The 18662-nt window shown below is 47.0% G+C and overlaps 1 protein-coding gene and 1 non-coding gene across 2 annotated transcripts in view; both read left to right on the top strand.

Moving 5' to 3' along the window:
- RAD50 (RAD50 double strand break repair protein) overlaps nucleotides 1-5131 on the top strand; it is an 83752-nt gene extending 78621 nt beyond the window's left edge. Inside the window, exons 22-25 of the mRNA XM_075541528.1 lie at nucleotides 48-133; nucleotides 649-791; nucleotides 2816-2949; nucleotides 4786-5131. Of these exons, the coding sequence (XP_075397643.1) occupies nucleotides 48-133; nucleotides 649-791; nucleotides 2816-2949; nucleotides 4786-4972 (550 nt within the window). The 3' untranslated portion in view covers nucleotides 4973-5131. The remainder of the gene's footprint in view (nucleotides 1-47; nucleotides 134-648; nucleotides 792-2815; nucleotides 2950-4785) is intronic.
- A 9085-nt stretch (nucleotides 5132-14216) lies between these two features.
- LOC142441974 (U6 spliceosomal RNA) lies at nucleotides 14217-14321 on the top strand. Its single transcript, XR_012783247.1, has one exon. It is a non-coding gene; the product is annotated as a U6 spliceosomal RNA (small nuclear RNA).
- Nucleotides 14322-18662: the final 4341 nt, after the last annotated feature.

An 18662-nucleotide genomic window follows, 5' to 3' on the forward strand; every position in this document is an offset into this window, starting at 1 on the left:
TGATGATGCCATTTTTCCTTTAACACGACAATGGCTTCTTTTTCTAGAGCAATAATGAAATTCCACGGTATGAAAATGGAAGAAATCAATAAAATTATTCGGGAACTTTGGCGAAATACTTACCGTGGACAAGGTAACTAACCCGGTGTGGCTGGCACAAATGTTCTTTCCCAAGCTGTGCCATGCCACCTGCCATCAGAGTGGCACCCGCCCCAGGAGCCTGTGCGGAGCAGCCTCCCTTTGGGATCTTCTCGGAGCTCTCAGCTGTGCAGCGTGTGGTAGCCAGAAGAAAATGCAGACTCTATTCCAAACCTGACAGGCCTCGCCTCTTTGTCTGTGCACGGGTTATATTTAGCTGATGACATAATCGCTTCTGTGGCAGTGTAGATAGGGATCAGCTGGAATGAGATAAGAAGTAAACCAGCAAGGGGAACTTCTCATAGCCAAACCGAGAAAGGCAATGCCGAGGCCAAGGAATCACCGTCTCAAGGTGCTTCCGGCCAGGAGTCCAGCCACCTCCATCCTCCCCGTCAGAGCTGTAGCTTCCAGACCAGCCAGCATTTCCCCTGGCAAATGTCAGCCAGGGCAAATAGGACAAACGGCCACAGAGTAGAGGCCTCTCTAAAATCGTCTTCTTTTTTGTGTCAGATATTGAATACATAGAGATTCGGTCTGATGCTGATGAAAACGTATCAGCTTCTGATAAAAGGCGGAATTACAACTACCGAGTGGTGATGCTGAAGGGAGACACCGCCTTGGATATGCGAGGCCGCTGCAGTGCTGGACAGAAGGCAGGTATCTCAAGGACACAGCCAGCCAGCCTTAACACTCAGAACTTGAAGAAAGAAGCACGCCAGTGCCAGGGAGCACCCAAGTGAGGCGCCCCACCGCATGCCCTGCTGCCCCGGGAAGTGAGCTCCCCCAGGGTTAGCTGTAGCCTCCAGCTGCATTACAGGGAGAAGCAGCTGGACCAGTTTCTGGAATAAGCCGGATGTAGAAAAGGCACTAAAGATGTGTCATGTCCCATAGCAGTCAGCATCCAAATAAATGCTGGGTCACCACTTAGAAGTCACACTGCTGTCTTGTGTATCACCGAGCAGTGGGGGGAGGCCATGGTTATACAAACATTCATTTCAGAGAGTGTGGGGCTGGGGGAGGTTATTGGTGGAGTTGGTGACATTACAGTATTAACACAAGATCCTAGATTGCCTTCTCCTTTCCCCCCAGACCCATAGACTCAGCTCCTGAGTCAGGCCTGCTGAGACACCAGGAGAGCAGAGGCAGGAGGTGGCTGAGGGAGAAATGCAGACAAGGGGAGGAAATGGGACAGTCGGGAAAGCAGCGCCTGTTCCCCTCAAAACCAGGCTGTGTCCTCTCCTGCAGGTGCCCGTCCCCCACTTCTCCGCTCCACTGAGGCTGAAGCAGCGATTGCACTCAGTAGCTAGCTCCTTGGGACCCTCCTGTTCCTAACCAGCTGTTCTACTTCTAGAAATGGATGCCCCCAAGACCCGCACTATTTGCATGCATAGTTTTCTGTTCCTGCTTAACACTCAGTGTATGTGTATTGTATTGTAGCCCAGACACTAATCCTAATTTTAAGGCAGCTGCAGATTGTTATCTTGACTCCAGTCTGCAAGAATGATAGCGTGAGGCTCTAGAATCAGTTTCCCATACTTGTTCTGGTGATTTTTCAGTAGTAAATATGAGTGAGAAAATAGAGCTTCGAGCTTGATCTCTGAATTAAAAATACTTTGAGTAAAAGACTTCCTTTACCTACTGTACGTTGTAAAACGCAACTGAAAGCAATGGCTTTGGTGTGAGGGGACAGAACAGGCAGATGGCTTCCTGGAGTTGAGTTGAGCTGGGATTTCAAATCGAACTCCGCTCTGCCTCCCACTGGCTTGTACTGAGGCTCGAGAAGCCATTGACGCTCCCCGTAAGGTGGGGAGATGGGGCAGGACAGCGGCAGCACTTGGATTCAAAGACAGGAAGGACATACATGCCTGTCCTACAGAGAACCAAGCTGAGGCCCTGCCTCTGCAAACACACCAGCCACTCTGTGATAGCCTCACTCTGAAATCCAGAGGGGAGGCTTACAACTCACCCAAGTAGTCCCGCTCTCCTGCTTCTGTACCCAGGCCCCGCAAATGGTGCAAGCTGGATTCGAGGACTTGAGTGTTAGAGTCTTAGTAATCGTGAAAAGTGTCTTAATAGTTTCAGTTACTGGCTTTCCTACAGATAAACCTTAACTTAAATCTCACTTAGATTCCCCTAATAACTTTGACTTATGATGATTTTCTCTCTCCTCCTCCCAAAATTATATGCACAAGCTTGTAAGTGAGTGTAGGTTGGAGCATGCAACCTCGTGGCTCTTTGGGGCCAAATATGACCATTTTAAAGATGACTTGAAGAGAGAAGCTTCTGTCAGGCTCTGGAAAATGTAACACTTCAAGTTGTTGGGGTTTTTATAAAACAAACTTATCAAGAAAACAAAAGATCCAAATGAATTTTTAAAGTTTGTAATTGTATGTCTGTTTTCAAATTTCAGTTAGTTAGCTATTTCTATTTCGAGGCTCTGGTTTTAAGTGTTGTAGCTGGTGGAGTATTGCTCTTATGGAATCAGCCCTGCTCTTGGCCTCCTTTTTTCCTTGCAAGTGACAGACTGGGGTCGTTGCGAGTGGTCTGCCTTCTAGAGTGGCACCAGGTCACTACAGGTCCCTTTTCCCTTCTGAAGAACTCCGCCAGCACGTCACACCTTCCTCAGGCTGGAGGCGAGGAAAGTGGAAGCAGGCTCAGCTTTGGCGCTGTTTTCCAGGTCTTGGCCTCACTCATCATCCGCCTGGCTCTGGCTGAAACATTCTGCCTGAACTGTGGCATCCTTGCCTTGGATGAGCCGACCACAAATCTGGACCGAGAAAACATCGAGTCCCTTGCGCATGCTCTTGTTGAGTGAGTATCTCAAAGCTGAAGAGGCTCATGCTAGTTTGAAAAGTAAGGTCAAGGAAATCCTCTCTAGATGAGTCCTCCTTGCGGGAGCTGGTTGGTGCCAAGCCATAGGCTTAACCTTTGAAAATCTTTCCTCAGAACCCTTGAAAGGAAACCAGACGGTGAGCAGCAGCCCCGGGCACGTCCCGAGTGCTGTGGGGTCAGGTCTCTCTCTCTCTCTCTCTCTCTCTCTCTCTCTCTCTCTCTCTCTCTCTCTCTCTCTCTCTCTCATATGTGTGCAGTAGTAACTATCAGGAATGACAGAGCACGTATTCAGTAAACTGTTAACTCACTGCCACCGAGTCAGTGCTGACCAAGGGGACCCTAGAGGACAGGGTAGAACTGCTGCCTCCTGGGTTTCTGGGATTACATCTTTCTGAGAGTAGGAAGCTTCATCTTTCTCTCATGGAGTGTCAATTGGGTTTGAACTGCTGACCCTATGATTAACAATTCAGCATATAGTCTACTACCTAGCAGGACTCTTGTGGTGGTGAAGTAGAATCCAGTGAAGTTCCCTGTGGTCGGCCCACCATCCAGGAATGGGAGGTCCTGGGTAGGGATTACGCTGGCAGCAAAGAAGCATTTTCCCAGAGGTACAGAGGGTGTTTTATGAACTCCTGGCAGTGGTACAGGAAGCCCTACTGGTATAGTGGTTATGCATTGGGCTGTGATCCTCATGGTTGGCAGTTCAAAACCATCTCTGCCAGAGAAAGACGGGACTTTTACTCCCATAAACAGTTCAGTCTCATAAGCCCACAGGGTATTGCTATGAGTCAGCAAGACAGTGAGTTTCTCCTGTGAATAGTTAGTCTCAGAAACGCACAGGGGAGTTCTCCCCTGACCCATAGGGTCACTATAGTCAGCATAGACTGGCTGGCAATGAGTGAGTTTTTGTTAGTGAGAATGCTTCCTGTCTGACAGTGGGTTGGGGCCAGGAGACTCGAGCAGCCATAGAACCTCCTTTCTCTAGGCATCTCTCTGTGTGACCAACAAGTAAGAGTTCAGTGTTTTTTAACCTCAAGTGCATCCAGCTTCAGCCAAAGAATAATAAGTGATCAGTTAAAGGCAGTAAGTCTTTCTGGTCTCCTCCGTCTCAGAGCTGGATACCTCCACCTAGAGATGATGAGCAAAATTGCTTCCAGTCCACCCACTCATTTCCTTGTATTTCATTGAATTGATATATCTAGTAAGTGGTGGGAGCAGAATTCTAAGTAGAGCCAGCCCCTCTGAAGGCAGAAGCCTGCATATGTTACTCCCCTGGCCTGGAGTCTGTCTGTAGAGCCAGAGGAGCTGTGGAGCAGTTAAGTATTAAAGAAAGCTCAATAAAGCATTTCCACCTGCTTTAGTAAGAACTTTGTGATCAGGTTTTCTTTACCGCCCCAAAGCCCCAGAGACCTAGGGGAAGGAGGAGGCAGGTCATGCGACCCCCCCATGTGGAGAGAAAATGAGATTCTTCCCTGGCTGGGCTGGAGGCCTGGGCCCACCCACCTCCCACTTCCTCCTGCCCGGCAGCCAGAGGCCTGACACAACATGGGACGAAAGGCCTGGTTGTCACAGCATACCACATGTGTTCTGATAAGATTCTCGGGGCTTTTTCAGATACCGTGAAACACAGGGCTGTATTATAAGGTGCAAAGTTTGAAACCACCAGCTGCTCCTTGGGAAAAAAGTGAGGCTTTCTAGTCCGTAAACAAATACAGTCTTACAAACTCTGTTCTACCTGCCTTATCGGGTGGGTGTGAATAAGAATCGACTCGATGGCAGTGAGTTTGGTACTCTACACCTTCTTTATTGTTTCAGGATAATAAAAAGCCGCTCCCAGCAGCGAAATTTCCAGCTTCTTGTGATTACCCATGATGAAGATTTTGTGGAGCTTTTAGGGCGTTCGGAATACGTGGAGAAATTCTACCGGATTAAGAAGAACATGGATCAGTGCTCAGAGATTGTGAAGTGCAATGTTAACTCCCTAGGATCTTATGTTCATTAAAAATATTCAAAATTTGAATGCCATGGAAACGCAGGTCCTCAAGTAACTGCTTATTTCTGGTGTCAGCAGAGTCCAAATAAAGAATATTCTTAAAAGAGCGCTTTGTATCTTTAACATTTTGATTTTCAAGAGTTTCTAAAATTATTAAAGTTGTTTCACGTGAAATTTGGACTGATTTCCTTATTTCTGACTTTCTGTACTTCATCCTCCAGACAGGCAGCTGGACTGAGCCTGACTTCTCTGCGGCCTAATCCCCCTCCCCCCACCCTTTTCCACCCCCAACACAACAAACAGGAGAGCTGGCTAATGACCCACCACTGTGGAGAGGGCATCCTCCTGCCTTCTGGACAGTTAGATTTGGTACAAAAATCAGTGTTAAATGTTACTTCTGGATTGATTTCATTGGATGTGCATCAAAAACAGTTATCAGTGAACACTTGGTTCTGAAGAAACTCAGATGATATGTTAATATTTGGCTCTGCTCTTAACTTTGTAAATTTGCATAAGTGATCTCCCTCTCTGTGCCTTGGTTCTCCCAACTAAAATTGGAAGTAGTTGAAAAAAGCCTCGGGGTTTAAAAGGAACCACAAACATGCATTCACTCACTCCCCTCCCCCATCGAAGCCTTAGACATCCATACTAGCTCCCCAGAATGCACATCATCCTTCAGACAGCTTTGACCAGGACCAGTGTCCTGGATTCCCTGTGTTTCCTGCTCTTGTTCTCTGGTTAGCAGGATGTGTAAGGCAGAATTGGGGTCGTCATAGTGGTGGGAGGTAACATTAAAGAACTGGAAAGTAATGTTTCATCGGTGCCATACTGCACCCTTACTGGCTCGTCTCTTCTTGTGACCCTTCTGTGAGGGATGTCCAGTGGTCTACAGATGGGCTTTGAGTCTCCACTCTGCCTCCCCCTTATTCACATTGGTAGGATTCCCCACCCCACCCCATTGGTAGGATTTTGTTTTGGGTCTTTGATGCCTAATACCTGATCCCATTGACACCTCATGATCACACAGGCTGGTGTGCTTCTTCCATGTGGACTTTGTTGCTTCTCAGCTAGATGTCTGCTTGTTTGTCTTCAAGCCTTTAAGACCCCAGATGCTTTATCTTTTGGTAGCCAAGCACCATCAGCTTTCTTCACATTTGCTTATGCTTCAGTGATCTTTTTGGGAAGATGAGTATCACAGAATGCCAGGTAATTAGAACAAAGTGTTCTTGTGTTGAGGGAGTACTTGAGTGGAGGCCCAAAGTTCGTCTGCTGCCATACTACAATATATATACATAGGTCTATTTCCCTATTATGTATAAATATTTACATATGTACATGCTTATATTTAAACCTCTATAAATGTCCTTTGCCTCCTAGTTCTTTCCTCTATCTCCTTCTACCTTCCTCTTGTCCCACTAGCATGTTCAGCTGTCATACGGGTTTCATGAATTACTTTTGGCTATGTTACCCTTGATCAAGCCCCACCAGGCATCCTACGCCCTCCTCACCATTAATTTCAGATCACTTTTCCCCTTGTCCCTGGGCTTGCTGGCTCCCTTTTTTCTTTACCCCACCTCTACCTTTCCCATGACCCCCACCCCCCAATCATCGGCCTGTTGCTTTCTCCTCCCAATTGTTTATCCCACCAATCTTACCTAGCTAGATATGCAGAGACAATAGTGAGCACAAAACCAAGACAGCAAAACGACAAAAAACAAAGCAGCAACAATAGCATTAAAAGAAAAGCTTATAAATAGTTCCAGGTCTGTCTGTCTGTTGACCTTTATGAGTGTTTTCCACTCGAGTCTGATATTCCCCAGGGACTTCATTGCTTTGCACTCCTTGCTGCTCCGTTGCACAGTCTTAGAGCTTCCTCCGGTGTGGTGGGGTCAGAGCGGGCTCCTTGTCTCCCAGCGATTACAAGGAAGGGTGATACAGCAATACAGGATAGTTACAGGCAATGAAACCAAAGGATCTGCAGTGAATTAAAACAGACATCCAAATTCCAACTTCTGTTTCTCCCTGTAGACATGACTTGCATGCCTTTAGGATGACTTTGTGTCCTCTATAATCCTTGTATTGCTCGAAGGTGGGGTAGATGTCCTTGATTAAACTCCTCCTCCCCTCTCCCAGTAGGCATCCCAGAATATGAGCCAGGTGGCATAAGTTCAAATCCTAGCAGCACCACTCGAGCTTTGGAAACTTGAGCAAGAGATTTGCCCTCTTTTGCTTCAGTTTCATTATCTGGAAAAATGGTACTGATCTTACAAGATTGTCAAAAGGATTAAAAATGACTATAAACTGCTATGGGTTCAAGGGGATTTTTTAAAAAGCCTCATAGCAACTATATTTAGACAGACTCCAGGCTGCTCAGGCCCTTAGTCATTGAAGATTCTAGCTCCATCATCACCCCAATACTAATTTTAGAATCAATGGATTTTAGTATCCAAATGATGACCTAAGACAATCCTCCTGGTGGCCTCCCCACTCCTTGTTCTCCTTCCTCTGAGCAGTTTGATGTCAGAGCTCGGTTCTTGTAGTCATGGAAACCATCATCATCGCCTCGCTAAGCATCTCACTCTCCATCCGCCCCTGCTATTGTTAGAATCACACTGAGGATTGCTAACTCTAGCAGTTCCTTGACTCGGGCTTTCAGTCCCAGTCCCTCGTCTCCCTCATGTGGTCACTCCGTGGTCCATCCTCCCCATCGCATCTTGCACAGCCCTGCAGCTGCTTTGCCCTTCATCATACTCAAACCCTCCTGGCAGCTCCCAGCTTTGGTTCAGCCCAATGCCTCCATCTTCCTGCACGTACTAGCCCTAGATTATATAAGCCTGGTAGAGAATACGTTTCTCCCTCACTCTGGTTGCCATGGGAGAGGTGAGCCCCTGAATACCTTGTCTGATGTCTCATTACCGTTCAATTACACGATGACCCCCTAGGAGCCTCTGGGTTGTGGAGGCTGGTACCCCCCACAGTAACTGTCAGAAACCCACAAGGGCAGTTCTAACCTGTTCTACAGGGTCTCTGAGTCGAAACAAACGTGATGGTAGGAAGCTTGTCCTGGTCTTTATTTGGCCAGACTCGGCGCTCACTCACTGTATTTAGGGTAATCAGTAGCAATTGGCTGTTATCACAGCTTCGTGATGCAGTGTTACCAGTAGAGCTAATGAGAGGCCGATCAAAACACTTAAAACGGAAAAGAAATGTCCATGTTGTGCTGTTAGATGCCACCGAATCTGTGCCGACCCATAGTGTCCCTGGTCACAACAGAATGAAACATTGCACAGTACTGAGCCATCCTTACAATTGCTCCTATGCCTAAGCCCACTGTGTCGGTCCATCTTACTAAGGGCCAGCCTCTTTTTCACTGCCCCGCCACGCTACTAAGCATGACATCCTCCAGGGACTGGCCTCTCCTGATAATACATCCAAAGTATAGAAGTCGAGCTCTTGCCACCCTTGCTTCTAAGGAGCGCTCTGGCCGTATTTCTTCCAAGATAGATCCATTTGTCCTTTCAGCTATCCTTGGTAATTTCAAAATTCTCCAGTACCAAAACTCAAATGTATCGATTCTTCTAGTCTTCATGATTCAATTTTCAACTTTCACATACATATTTTGCAATGGACAATACCATCCTTGCTTTTCAATAGTCTAAGATTTTGTGCAGCAGATTAACCCAATAAATGCATTGTTTAATCTCTTGACTGCTGTTTCCACAAGCATTGATTGTAAATCCAAGCAAGACCAAATCCTTGACTGTGGGAGCAGATTGTCTTTAGGTGTGCTCTCCTGCTCAGAATTCCTGCACTTCCAGGTGGTGGAGTACATTTATGGGACAGTCAGTGACTCATTTTCCTTTCTCAAGTAAGACAGGGCTGTCACCATAGTCCGTGGTTTAAGCAAAGCTATGGGGAGGAAAGCTGTCAGCTCTCCCCAGGGAGCTGAGAATGAACATTTGATCTTCAACTAAGATAAGGTAAATGCCCTCTCTCCTGTTCCCAGGTGAAAGGCTGAAACAGCATTCTGCAGGTGTTCCGTTAAGACCCCGAGACCATGGTTAAATTGGCTAAAGATATTCTTGCTTCTTTGTTTGTCTTAAGAGAAATTGTCAACAATCCCCTTGTGTGAGAACTTGTCACAAGTTCAGGACACGTGACAAAAACTGTATATAAACCTGCCTCAAATAAAGGTCTGGACCCTGGAGTGTCTATGCATCAGTAGTCCCCTGTGCCCCACCTGTTATCTCTGTCTTACCTCTTATCTATCCTTTTTTTTTTGGTTACTTCAAATTTTATTTATTTTATTATTATTAGGGGCTCATACAATTCTTATCACAATCCATACATACATCAGTTGTGTAAAGCACATGTGCACATTCATTGCCCTCATCATTCTCAAAACATTTGCTCTCCACCCAAGCCCCTGGTATCAGCTCCTCGTTTTTTCCCCTCCTTCCTCACTCCCCCCTCCCTCATGAACACTTGATAATTTATAAATTATTCTTTTGTCATATCTTGCTCTGTCCCACGTCTCCCTTCCCCCACTTTTCTGTTGTATGTCCCCCAGGGAGGAGGTCACATGTAGATCCTTGAAATTGGTTCCCCCTTTCCAACCCACCCTTCCTCTGCCCTCCTGGTATCGCCACTCTCACCACTGGTCCTGAAGGGATCATCTGCCCTGGATTCCCTGTGTTTCCAGTTCCTATCTGTACCAGTGCACATCCTCTGGTCTAGTCAGACTTGCAAGGTAGGATTTGGATCCTTCTTAACTGTGACCCCCTGCTCATTGTGAGAGAGCTGGTTCTCATGGAATCACATTTGATAACTTCAACTTTTTCATTTTTCATGATGTTACCTGTTGGTTGGTCCAGTTGCGAGGATTTGGGTCTTCTTATCATCGAGTTGTAGTCCACACTGAAAGCTACAATCCTGGATCTTCATCAGCAAGTGCTTCAAGTCCTTCTCACTTTCAGCAAGGAAGATTGTGTTATCTGCATTTCTCAGGTGTTTTAAAAGCCTTCCTCTGATCTTTTTTTAAAAATCATTTTATTGGGAGCTTGTACAATTCTTATCACAATCCGTACCTACATCCATTGTGTCAAGCACATTTGTTGTCATCATCATTCTCAAAACATTTGCTTTCTACTTAAGCCCTTAATATCAGCGCCTCATTTTGTCCCCTCCCTCTCTCCTACCCCCCTCCCTCATGAACCCTTGATAATTTATAAATTATTACTTTGTCATATCATACACTGTCTGGCGTCTCCCTTCACCCACTTTTCTGTTGTCCATCCCCCAGGGAGGAGGTTATATGTAGATCCTTGTAATCAGTTCCCCCTTTCTACCCCACCTTCTCTCCACTGGTCCTGAAGGGGTCATCTGTCCTGGATTCCCTGTGTTTCCAGTTTCTGTCTGTAACAGTGTACATCCTCTGTTCTAGCCAGATTTGTAAGGTAGAATTGGGATCATGATAGTGTGGGGAGGAAGCATTTATGAAGTAGAGGAAAGTTGTATATTTCATTGTTGCTACCCTGAAACCTAACTGGCTCGCCTCCTCCCTGCAGCCCTTCAGTAAGGGGGTGTCCAGTTGCCTACAGATGGGCTTTGGACTGACCCTCATTTACAATGATATGATTTTTTGTTCTTTGATGCTTGATACCTGATCCCTTCAACACCTCGTGATCACACAGAGGGTGGTGTGCTTCTTCCATGTGGGCTTCATTGCTTCTGAGCTTGATGGCCGCTTGTTTACCTTCAAGCCTTTAAGATCCCAGACGCTATATCTTTTGATAGCTGGGCATCATCAGCTTTCGTCACCACATTTGCTTATGCACACATTTGTCTTCAATGATCATATCGCCTTTTCCGATCTTGATACACATTTTTCTTCATATTAACCAGTGTCTGTCTTTGATGATCTACTCAGCATACAGATTGAACAAGTATGGGGAGAGGTCACAACCCTGATGCACACCTTTCCTGATGTTAAGTCATGTAGTGTGCTCTTGTTCTGTTCACACACTGCCTCTTGAAACAGGTTCTGAATGAGCACAATGAAGTGTTCTGAAATTCCCAATTCTTCTCAAACTTATCCATAGTTTATTATGGTCCAAATAGCTGGATGCCTTTGCATAGTCAATAAAACACAAGTCAACATTGTTCTGGTATTTTCTACTTTGAGCTAAGATCCTTAAGACATCAGCAATGATATCCCTTGTTCCACATCCTCTTCAGAATCCGGCCTGAACTTCTGGCAATTCCCTGCTAAGGTACTGCTGCAATTGTTGGATGACCTTTAGTAAAATTTTACTTGCATGTGTCATCAATGATGTGTCTGGAGTTTGAGCATTCTGTTGGGTCACCTTTCTTGGAACGGGCAAAAATATGGATTTCTTCCAGTCAGTTGGCCAAGTAGCTGTCTTCGAGATATTTGGGGATAAATGAGTGAGTGCTTCCAGTGCTTCTTCAGCTTTCTGAAACATTGCCCTGGGTAGTTCATCCATTCCTGGAGCCTTGGTTTTGGCAAATGCGTTCAGTGCTGCTTGAACTGCCTTCAGCATCATGCCTTCTTGCTCGTGTGCTACCTCCTGAAATGGCGGAATGTCCACTAGTTCTTTTTGGTACCGTGACTCCGTGTATTCTTTCCATAGACTCTTGGTGCTTCCTGCATCATTTAAGATTTTGCCCATAGAATCTTTCAAGATTGCAACTTGAGACATGAATTTTTTCCTTGAGCTCTCTCAGATCCAGGTTTGCTGAGCGTGTTCTTCCCTTTGGCTCTTTAATTCTATGTCTTCACACATTTCAGTACAATATTTGTCTTTGTCTTCTCAAGCTGCCTTTTGAAATGTTCTATTCAATTCGTCGACTTCATCCTTTCTTCCATTTAAGAGCAAGTTTAGAGTTTTTTCTGACTCTCGCTTTGGTCTTTTCTTTCTTTCCTGTCTTTTTAATGACCTTTTGCTTTCTTCATGAGTGATGTTCTTGCTGTCTTCCCACAGCTCATCAGGTTTTCTGTCATTAGTGTTCAATGCAGCAAATCTTTTCTTGAAATGGTCTCAACATTCTGGTGAGATAGACTCAAGACTTGTATTTTGACTCTTGTGAATTTGTTTTAATTTTCTTCAGCCTTATCCTGAACTTACATATGAGCAACGTGATGATCTGCTCCACAGTCAGCCCCTGCCATGGTTCTAGCTGCTCATATTGAGCTTCTCAATGGTGTCTTCCCACAGAAGAAGTCAATTTGATTTCTTTGTCTTCCATCTGGCGAAGTTCATGTGTATAGTTGCCTTTTGTGTGGTTGAAAAAAAAAAGATGTTTTCTATAAAAGGTTGGTTTTGCAAACCGCTATCATGTGATATCAAGGCTCATTTCTATCACCAAGATCATATTTTCCAACTACAGTTCCTTCCTCTTTGTTTTGAACTTTTGCCTTCCAATCACCAATAATTATCAATGCATCTTGATTGCATGTTTGATCACTTTCTGATAGAAATTGTTGGCAGAATTCTTACCTTTGGTGTTTGGTGCATAAATTTGAGTAATAGTTGTATTGATTGGATTTCCTTGAAAGCAGATAGATCTAATCCTATCACAGATAGCCTTGTACTTCATGATAAATTTTGTAATGTCCTTTCTGACAAGGAAATCCATGCCATTTCTCTTGATTGTGTTATTCCCAGCATTGTAAATCATATGATTTTTCTAATTCAAATGGCCAATACCTATCCATTTCAGCTCACTAATGCCTAAGATAGCAGTCTTTATGTGTTCCATTTTATTTTTGAAGACTTGCAATTTTCCTAGATTCATGCTTTGCACATTCCAAGTTATAATCATTAGCAGATTTTTGCACCTGTTTCTCCTTACCTTGAGTCATGCCCACGAGCAAATGAAGATCCCAAAGGCTCCACTTGCTCAGGCTTTACCAGACTCATGTCACCATAGTCAACTCCACTCTAAGAAATCAGCTCGTCCTCAGTCACAATTGAAGTGCCCTTGGACTTGAGGGACCATCCTCTGGTACTCTCTCTGACAATGTTCTCCTTCCATTCATTAGACTCTCAGTATCTGACAGTGTTGCAAAGCTAAGCACAAGGTTTTCAGCGGCTCCTTCCTCTAGAGTGGGGAGCAAGTTCTTGTTCATTGTCTGTTCTTATTCTTGAAGCTGTTAAATCCTGTTTGCTGTGGGCGACCCTGCTGGCATTTGAAATACCAGTGACATAGCTCCCAGCCTCACAGCCACACGCAAACCAGTATAGTAAGACAAACTGACAGACAAGGTGGAAATGTCCATAGGGGGCTCTGAAATACCCTGGGACGCTAGAAGGCCACATACATGTGCAAGGCTTGTGCTTGCCTGGGACAAGCATGAAAGGCTCCCAAACCCTTGCCTTTAGCTGACCTGGAGGTTGTCCACATGCAGGAAGCGAAGTCTTAGGCACAATTGAAGACATTCCCCAACACACCACAGCCCTTCAACAACGGCTGGCAACAAGGCGGCTTTTTTACAACCTGACCAACCATTAGTTTATCCCTCATCTAACCAAGTAGAGATTCTAATGACTGCACAAAATGAAGAACACAGAATTAGTCCACGACAGTCACTAACCAAACTAACAGCAGTGATAGTCATCACAGAACTAAAAATGCATCCGCACAAAACCATTTCCAGGAACGTTCACGCCAAACCCAAACCAAACTCACTGCCATCGAGTCAGTGCCAACCATAGGACAGGGTAGAATTGCCCCTGTGAGTTTCCAAGATAGTACCTCTTGATGGGAGTAGAAAGCCCCATCTTCCCCCACAGTATCATTTATAATAGCCCCAAGGTGAAAATAACCCAAATGTCCGTCAACTGATGAATGGATAACAAGATGTGCAATGTCCACACCTGGGATCTGACTCGACCATAGAAAGCACTGACACGCGCTGGAACCCGGCAGACGCGAGAAGCAACCAAGGGAAAGTCGCCCCACACAAACGACCATGCTTTATGTGTTCCCATTTCCATGACGTGTCCAGAACAGGAAAGCCCGTCGGGACAAAGCAGGCTGTGCATTGCATGGGGTCAGGAAGATGGGGAAACAGAGTAACTGCTGATCCGCACGCCGCCGTTCCTTCTTTGCGAGGATAATGTAGTTGATGCCCAGGTTTGTAAATATACCCAAAGAGTCGTTGATGGTGAACTTGATGGCATGTCAGTTACTATCTCAGTAAGACTCTTGTTTAAAATGTGCTTTGTGTGTGCTCGCTTCGGCAGCACATATACTAAAATTGGAACGATACAAAGATTAGCATGGCCCCCTGCGCAAGGATGACACGCAAATTCATGAAGCGTTCCATATTTCCTTTTAAAAAATGTGCTTTGTGTGTGTGTACTGATAACTGTGTGCATGAGTTTGTATGGCTATGTACACAGATTGATTCCCTGCTTCTATTTGCTGAAAAGGCCTAAGGCAGTGATACCCTTATTAGACTGAGCACAGTAGTGTCCGGATGGTGAGGTCAATGCCCTCTTCAGTAAGAGCAATCAAGACTCTTTGGAGAAGTGGTTGATTTCAGGGCGGAGGCAAGGAAAAGACAAAAGGAGCCTGCAGCATCCTATAATGCCAGAAATCAAGGACATTTTCAAAAAGACATGGGGTTTAGGGAAGGACCCCAGAACTAAACCTGAAGTCGTTCTAAAAGGTGGAGCAATTGGGGCAACTAAACAAAGGTGGCATTGGATTGTAACTCACAAAATAAGTCCTCATTGGCCCACACTGATAGAAACAAATATGGGTCAAGGGGCAAACACTGGTGAAACTGCATCCCATAGGGTTTTATGAGCGGGGGGGGGGGGGGGAGGGGCGGCGTGCCGCGGTTAGGCGTCGAGTTGCTGAGGACAAGGTCCACAGGTTGAAACCACTAGTCACTGTGCAGGAGAATGACAGGCCTTTCCGCTCCCTAAACCGAAGCAGTCTCAGAAAGTCGCTACGAGCCCGCCCGGCTGAATGCCTGAGAGTTTGGTTTGTTGTTGTTAATGGGTGCTTTGCTATATTGTGATCTTCTCCCCCATTCATCTCAAAGTATTTTGCCACTCCCCTTGAAATCACGCTGATTTACTGGACTCCTGAACAGGCTGGCGTGCCAGGGCGCCCCTCCCCTCCGTACGACCGGAATCTTAGGGAGCCACGCTGCGATCGCAAGTCGCCTGTGTCTGTGCGCGCCGCGGCCCATTAGGCGGATCTGCATTGTGTCGTGGGCCCAGCTGAAAACGCAGCTTTCTGTCATTTATTTGCTGCGACCCCCGGGCCGCTCAGGAGTTAAGGACCTGGCTGCGTGCGCAGCCGGTGGCGCGGCCAGTTTCCCTGCAGGATCTTCGCCCTGGGGGCGCCCCTGCCTGCCAGCTCCCAAGCAGCGGGAGTGCGCACCCCCCACGGCCACCCCGCGCGGGTGCCAATGGCGATTGGGGCGCAGGAAAGCCCTAGCATCCAGTCTGCCGCCGAGCCTGCCGGCGCGCGCATTGCGCGCATCCACTTTGGTGCCCCCCCTTCGCCCTGGTGAACCCCCGCACCCTCTCGGCGGGGTCCGCAGTCCCAGGTCGCGGAGGAAGCCCGGCTTCCATCTCGCTTATCTGCCCATCTCGCATCACAGAAAGCCACAGTTACATAAAGGCTTCGCCCCTATCTATCGGGGTATCACCAACCGCGGGGCCAGTGCGCCTTCTCCCACGCCCACCGCTCCCTGCGGGGGGCCTCGCGGGAGTTGGGGAAGGGGCGCTGACTCTTCCCCCATCCTCCTCCCCACGGGCTCGGGGACTAGCTGTGGCCCTCTGTGCCTCTCTGCCCTTCCCCCCAAATGGTGACCTATATTCTACAGAAAAGGAAACTGAGGCCTACGCTCAGAAGGATCACCCAGGCACTCCAAGCACTGGGAGTCAGCGAGGGGCAGGGGCCTGCCGCTCCTCCTCCTTCCTCCCCACCCCGTCCCACCACCACCCCGGCATCAGGGTCTGCAGATGCTTGGGGCAGGGACAGAAAAGAGGGGGCCACAGGGCTCCGGTGGGAAGTGAAAGATGGGCGAGGCTGTGAGCCTTGAAGTACCAGTGGGGTCCCTGGTCCCTTGAGAACCTTTGTGAGGGGAGTGAGCCTTACAGGCGGGAGGAAGGCGCTCTCTCTCTCTCTCTCTCTCTCTCTCTCTCTCTCTCTCTCTCTCTCTCTCTGTGTGTGTGTGTGTGTGTGTGTGTGTGTGTGTGTGTGTGTGTGTGTGTGATTATTTTTTATGAGACTATTCCTGTTGCTAGTTAGAACAAAAACACTTCTCCTAAGCCCAGTTTACCTACAAGGCTAAAACTTTGTGCCCCTTTTTAAAAAATCATATTATTGGGAGCTCCTACCAATAATATCATGGCATTCCATAGTTCAATCTCATCAAACAGTGCTGTACAATTGCTACCACACTCAGTTTCAAAAACATTTTCTTTCTTCTTGAACTCCTTGATATCCACGCCTTGCGCTGTTTTTGTGAGCCTTCTACTGAGCGACACACAGATAGAGTGAACTAGTAGAAGCTAGGCCAGTGAGGCTTTTTCTCACCTACTTTGGGCCTGATTTCAGGAGGGACAGGTCCCTCCACTTTCTACTGCCTGGTATAGCGGAGCAGCAGTGAAAAAGAGGAAGACTCAGTGACATGGACCAACAAGTGTGAAGATGGCACAGGACTGGGCAGGGTCTCCTGTCCTTAGAGTCCCTACCAGTTTCCGAAAATGGGCAGTGCTGACCCCTGGTGATGTTGGAAGGCTCCAGAGGGACAGATACCTACACTTTATCCTGGCTTCTGGGCCATAGTATAAAAGTATTTTACTGTCAGGGGAGTGTTGAGTTGTTTTGTTTGTTTGTTTGTTTGTTTGTTTGTTTGTTTGTTTCTCTGAAAAGGGAGCAGTAAGCCAAATGAATTCGGGAACCTATGGTCTCAAGCAGGGATGGGGAACATCTGGCCCATGGGCCGTATAAAGCCCAAGAAATCAATACCAGCTAATATCACATTCCTCAACCAGAGAAGCAGCTCCAGCTGTCACTTCAAGGGTGAATTAATTAAATGTTTGATCAAATACAGGAGACTAATTTTTGAGTTGATAATTTTGTATGTCCTGAAAATGATGTTATAAATATCTAAATATCTTCCCTTGGCAGAAAAAAAGGTTCCCTACTCCTGGTCTAAAGTGACCCAATGACAACTACCAATGAGGAACTTGGGCTGAGCTGTTAGAACCAGTAACATAGGCACTTGGAATCAAGCCTTGGTTTCATCTGCCCATGCTGCAAACACCCATTTTTGTTCTCATTGCTGTGGGTGTTTTTATAGTTGTTCATTTTGTGAGCTCTTCTAGTGTTTTAGCTAGAATATTGTGGTAATTCATATTAATAAATCTGCATCCACCTTAATTGAGAGTGAGGTAGTCATGAAAGGAAGAGGCCAAAACACAAAGACTCCTGCTCACTTAATGAGAATGTTACTAATGATGCGGCTTTTACAGAATAAGTTTGTCAGCATCACTGTAATCTAAGAAATATTGCATTTAAGCAATTTACAGCTACACTTACCACTTATGATTAAAATTGATGCAGAGTGATCTGGTATTGGAGGAAACAGGGGGTGGGGGTGGAAAGGGGTGGCCCATGAGTTACTACTGTACGGGGGACTCACCAACCCTCATGATGTCACTGCCCACCGAGAGAGGACCTGAGGGGGAGGTGCTGGATAGAGGAGGAAGTGGGTAAGGGAGAGAATTGATATCAGCACCCAATAGGCAAATGCCTTGGCCGGTCTTACGGGGTTTCTGGAGGACTTCCTGGAAAGTGAGAGAGGAACCGGAAAAGGCTACGTGCCAGCATCCCTGCAGGGGGCTCAAACAATTGTGAAGATGGCACAGGGCTGGGCAGGGTCTCCTGTCCTTAGAGTCCCCACCACAGTTTCCTGAAATGGGCAACCGGCAGTGGACCCGGAGCCAGGCCAGGCCCTCCAGAGCGAGCAGGGCCTGCTTCCCTAGAGACTAATGGGCACGCTGTGGCCTGGCGTCCCAGGCCCTGGGGAAGAAGAGCACCACTTTCTCACCCCTGCGGGCTGGCCCAGGCCTGGGAGAGTCCCCCACTCACCCCCACCCCAAGGTCCGGGCTGCTCCTGCTATAAATCCTTTCAGAAGCTGCCTGTCCACTCTTCCCCACTGGATAGCCAGTGTGTGGGTGGGTGGGAGGTGGGAAGGGGAGGCAGGCAGGGGGTAGTGGCAGGAACCCCTGCTCTTCTCCTTTTGTCTTCTTCAATTTTCTTCTTCTTTTTCAACCAAAGATATATTTGAGAGCAGATCTTTGTAAAAATCACTCTGGGCCCCTGCAATCCCCCCGCTGATAGAGCATGGTCAGACCCCTCAGAGCCAGCCCGTCTGCATCTTGGAAATCCTGCCCAGACCCCCCTCAAGATGTCCACGCGAAATCACATTCTTTCCTTTCTGCGACACTGGATTTTCCACAAAGTCAATCAAAGATAAAGACAGATGTGGTTTAGATAGCACCTGACAACTCAGAGCGGGGCTGTGAAGCGCCACCCCTTGGGCTATAAAGGCTGCCACCAGAGGCCAATGCCACAGTCGCTCAGCTTAGGCCAGCCTTGCACATCTTGCTCCCCACTGCTCCGCCATTCACGCTGGCTCTC

This window comes from Tenrec ecaudatus, chromosome 2 (genome assembly GCF_050624435.1).
Source record: "Tenrec ecaudatus isolate mTenEca1 chromosome 2, mTenEca1.hap1, whole genome shotgun sequence".
In the NCBI taxonomy this organism is placed as follows: Eukaryota; Metazoa; Chordata; class Mammalia; order Afrosoricida; family Tenrecidae; genus Tenrec; species Tenrec ecaudatus.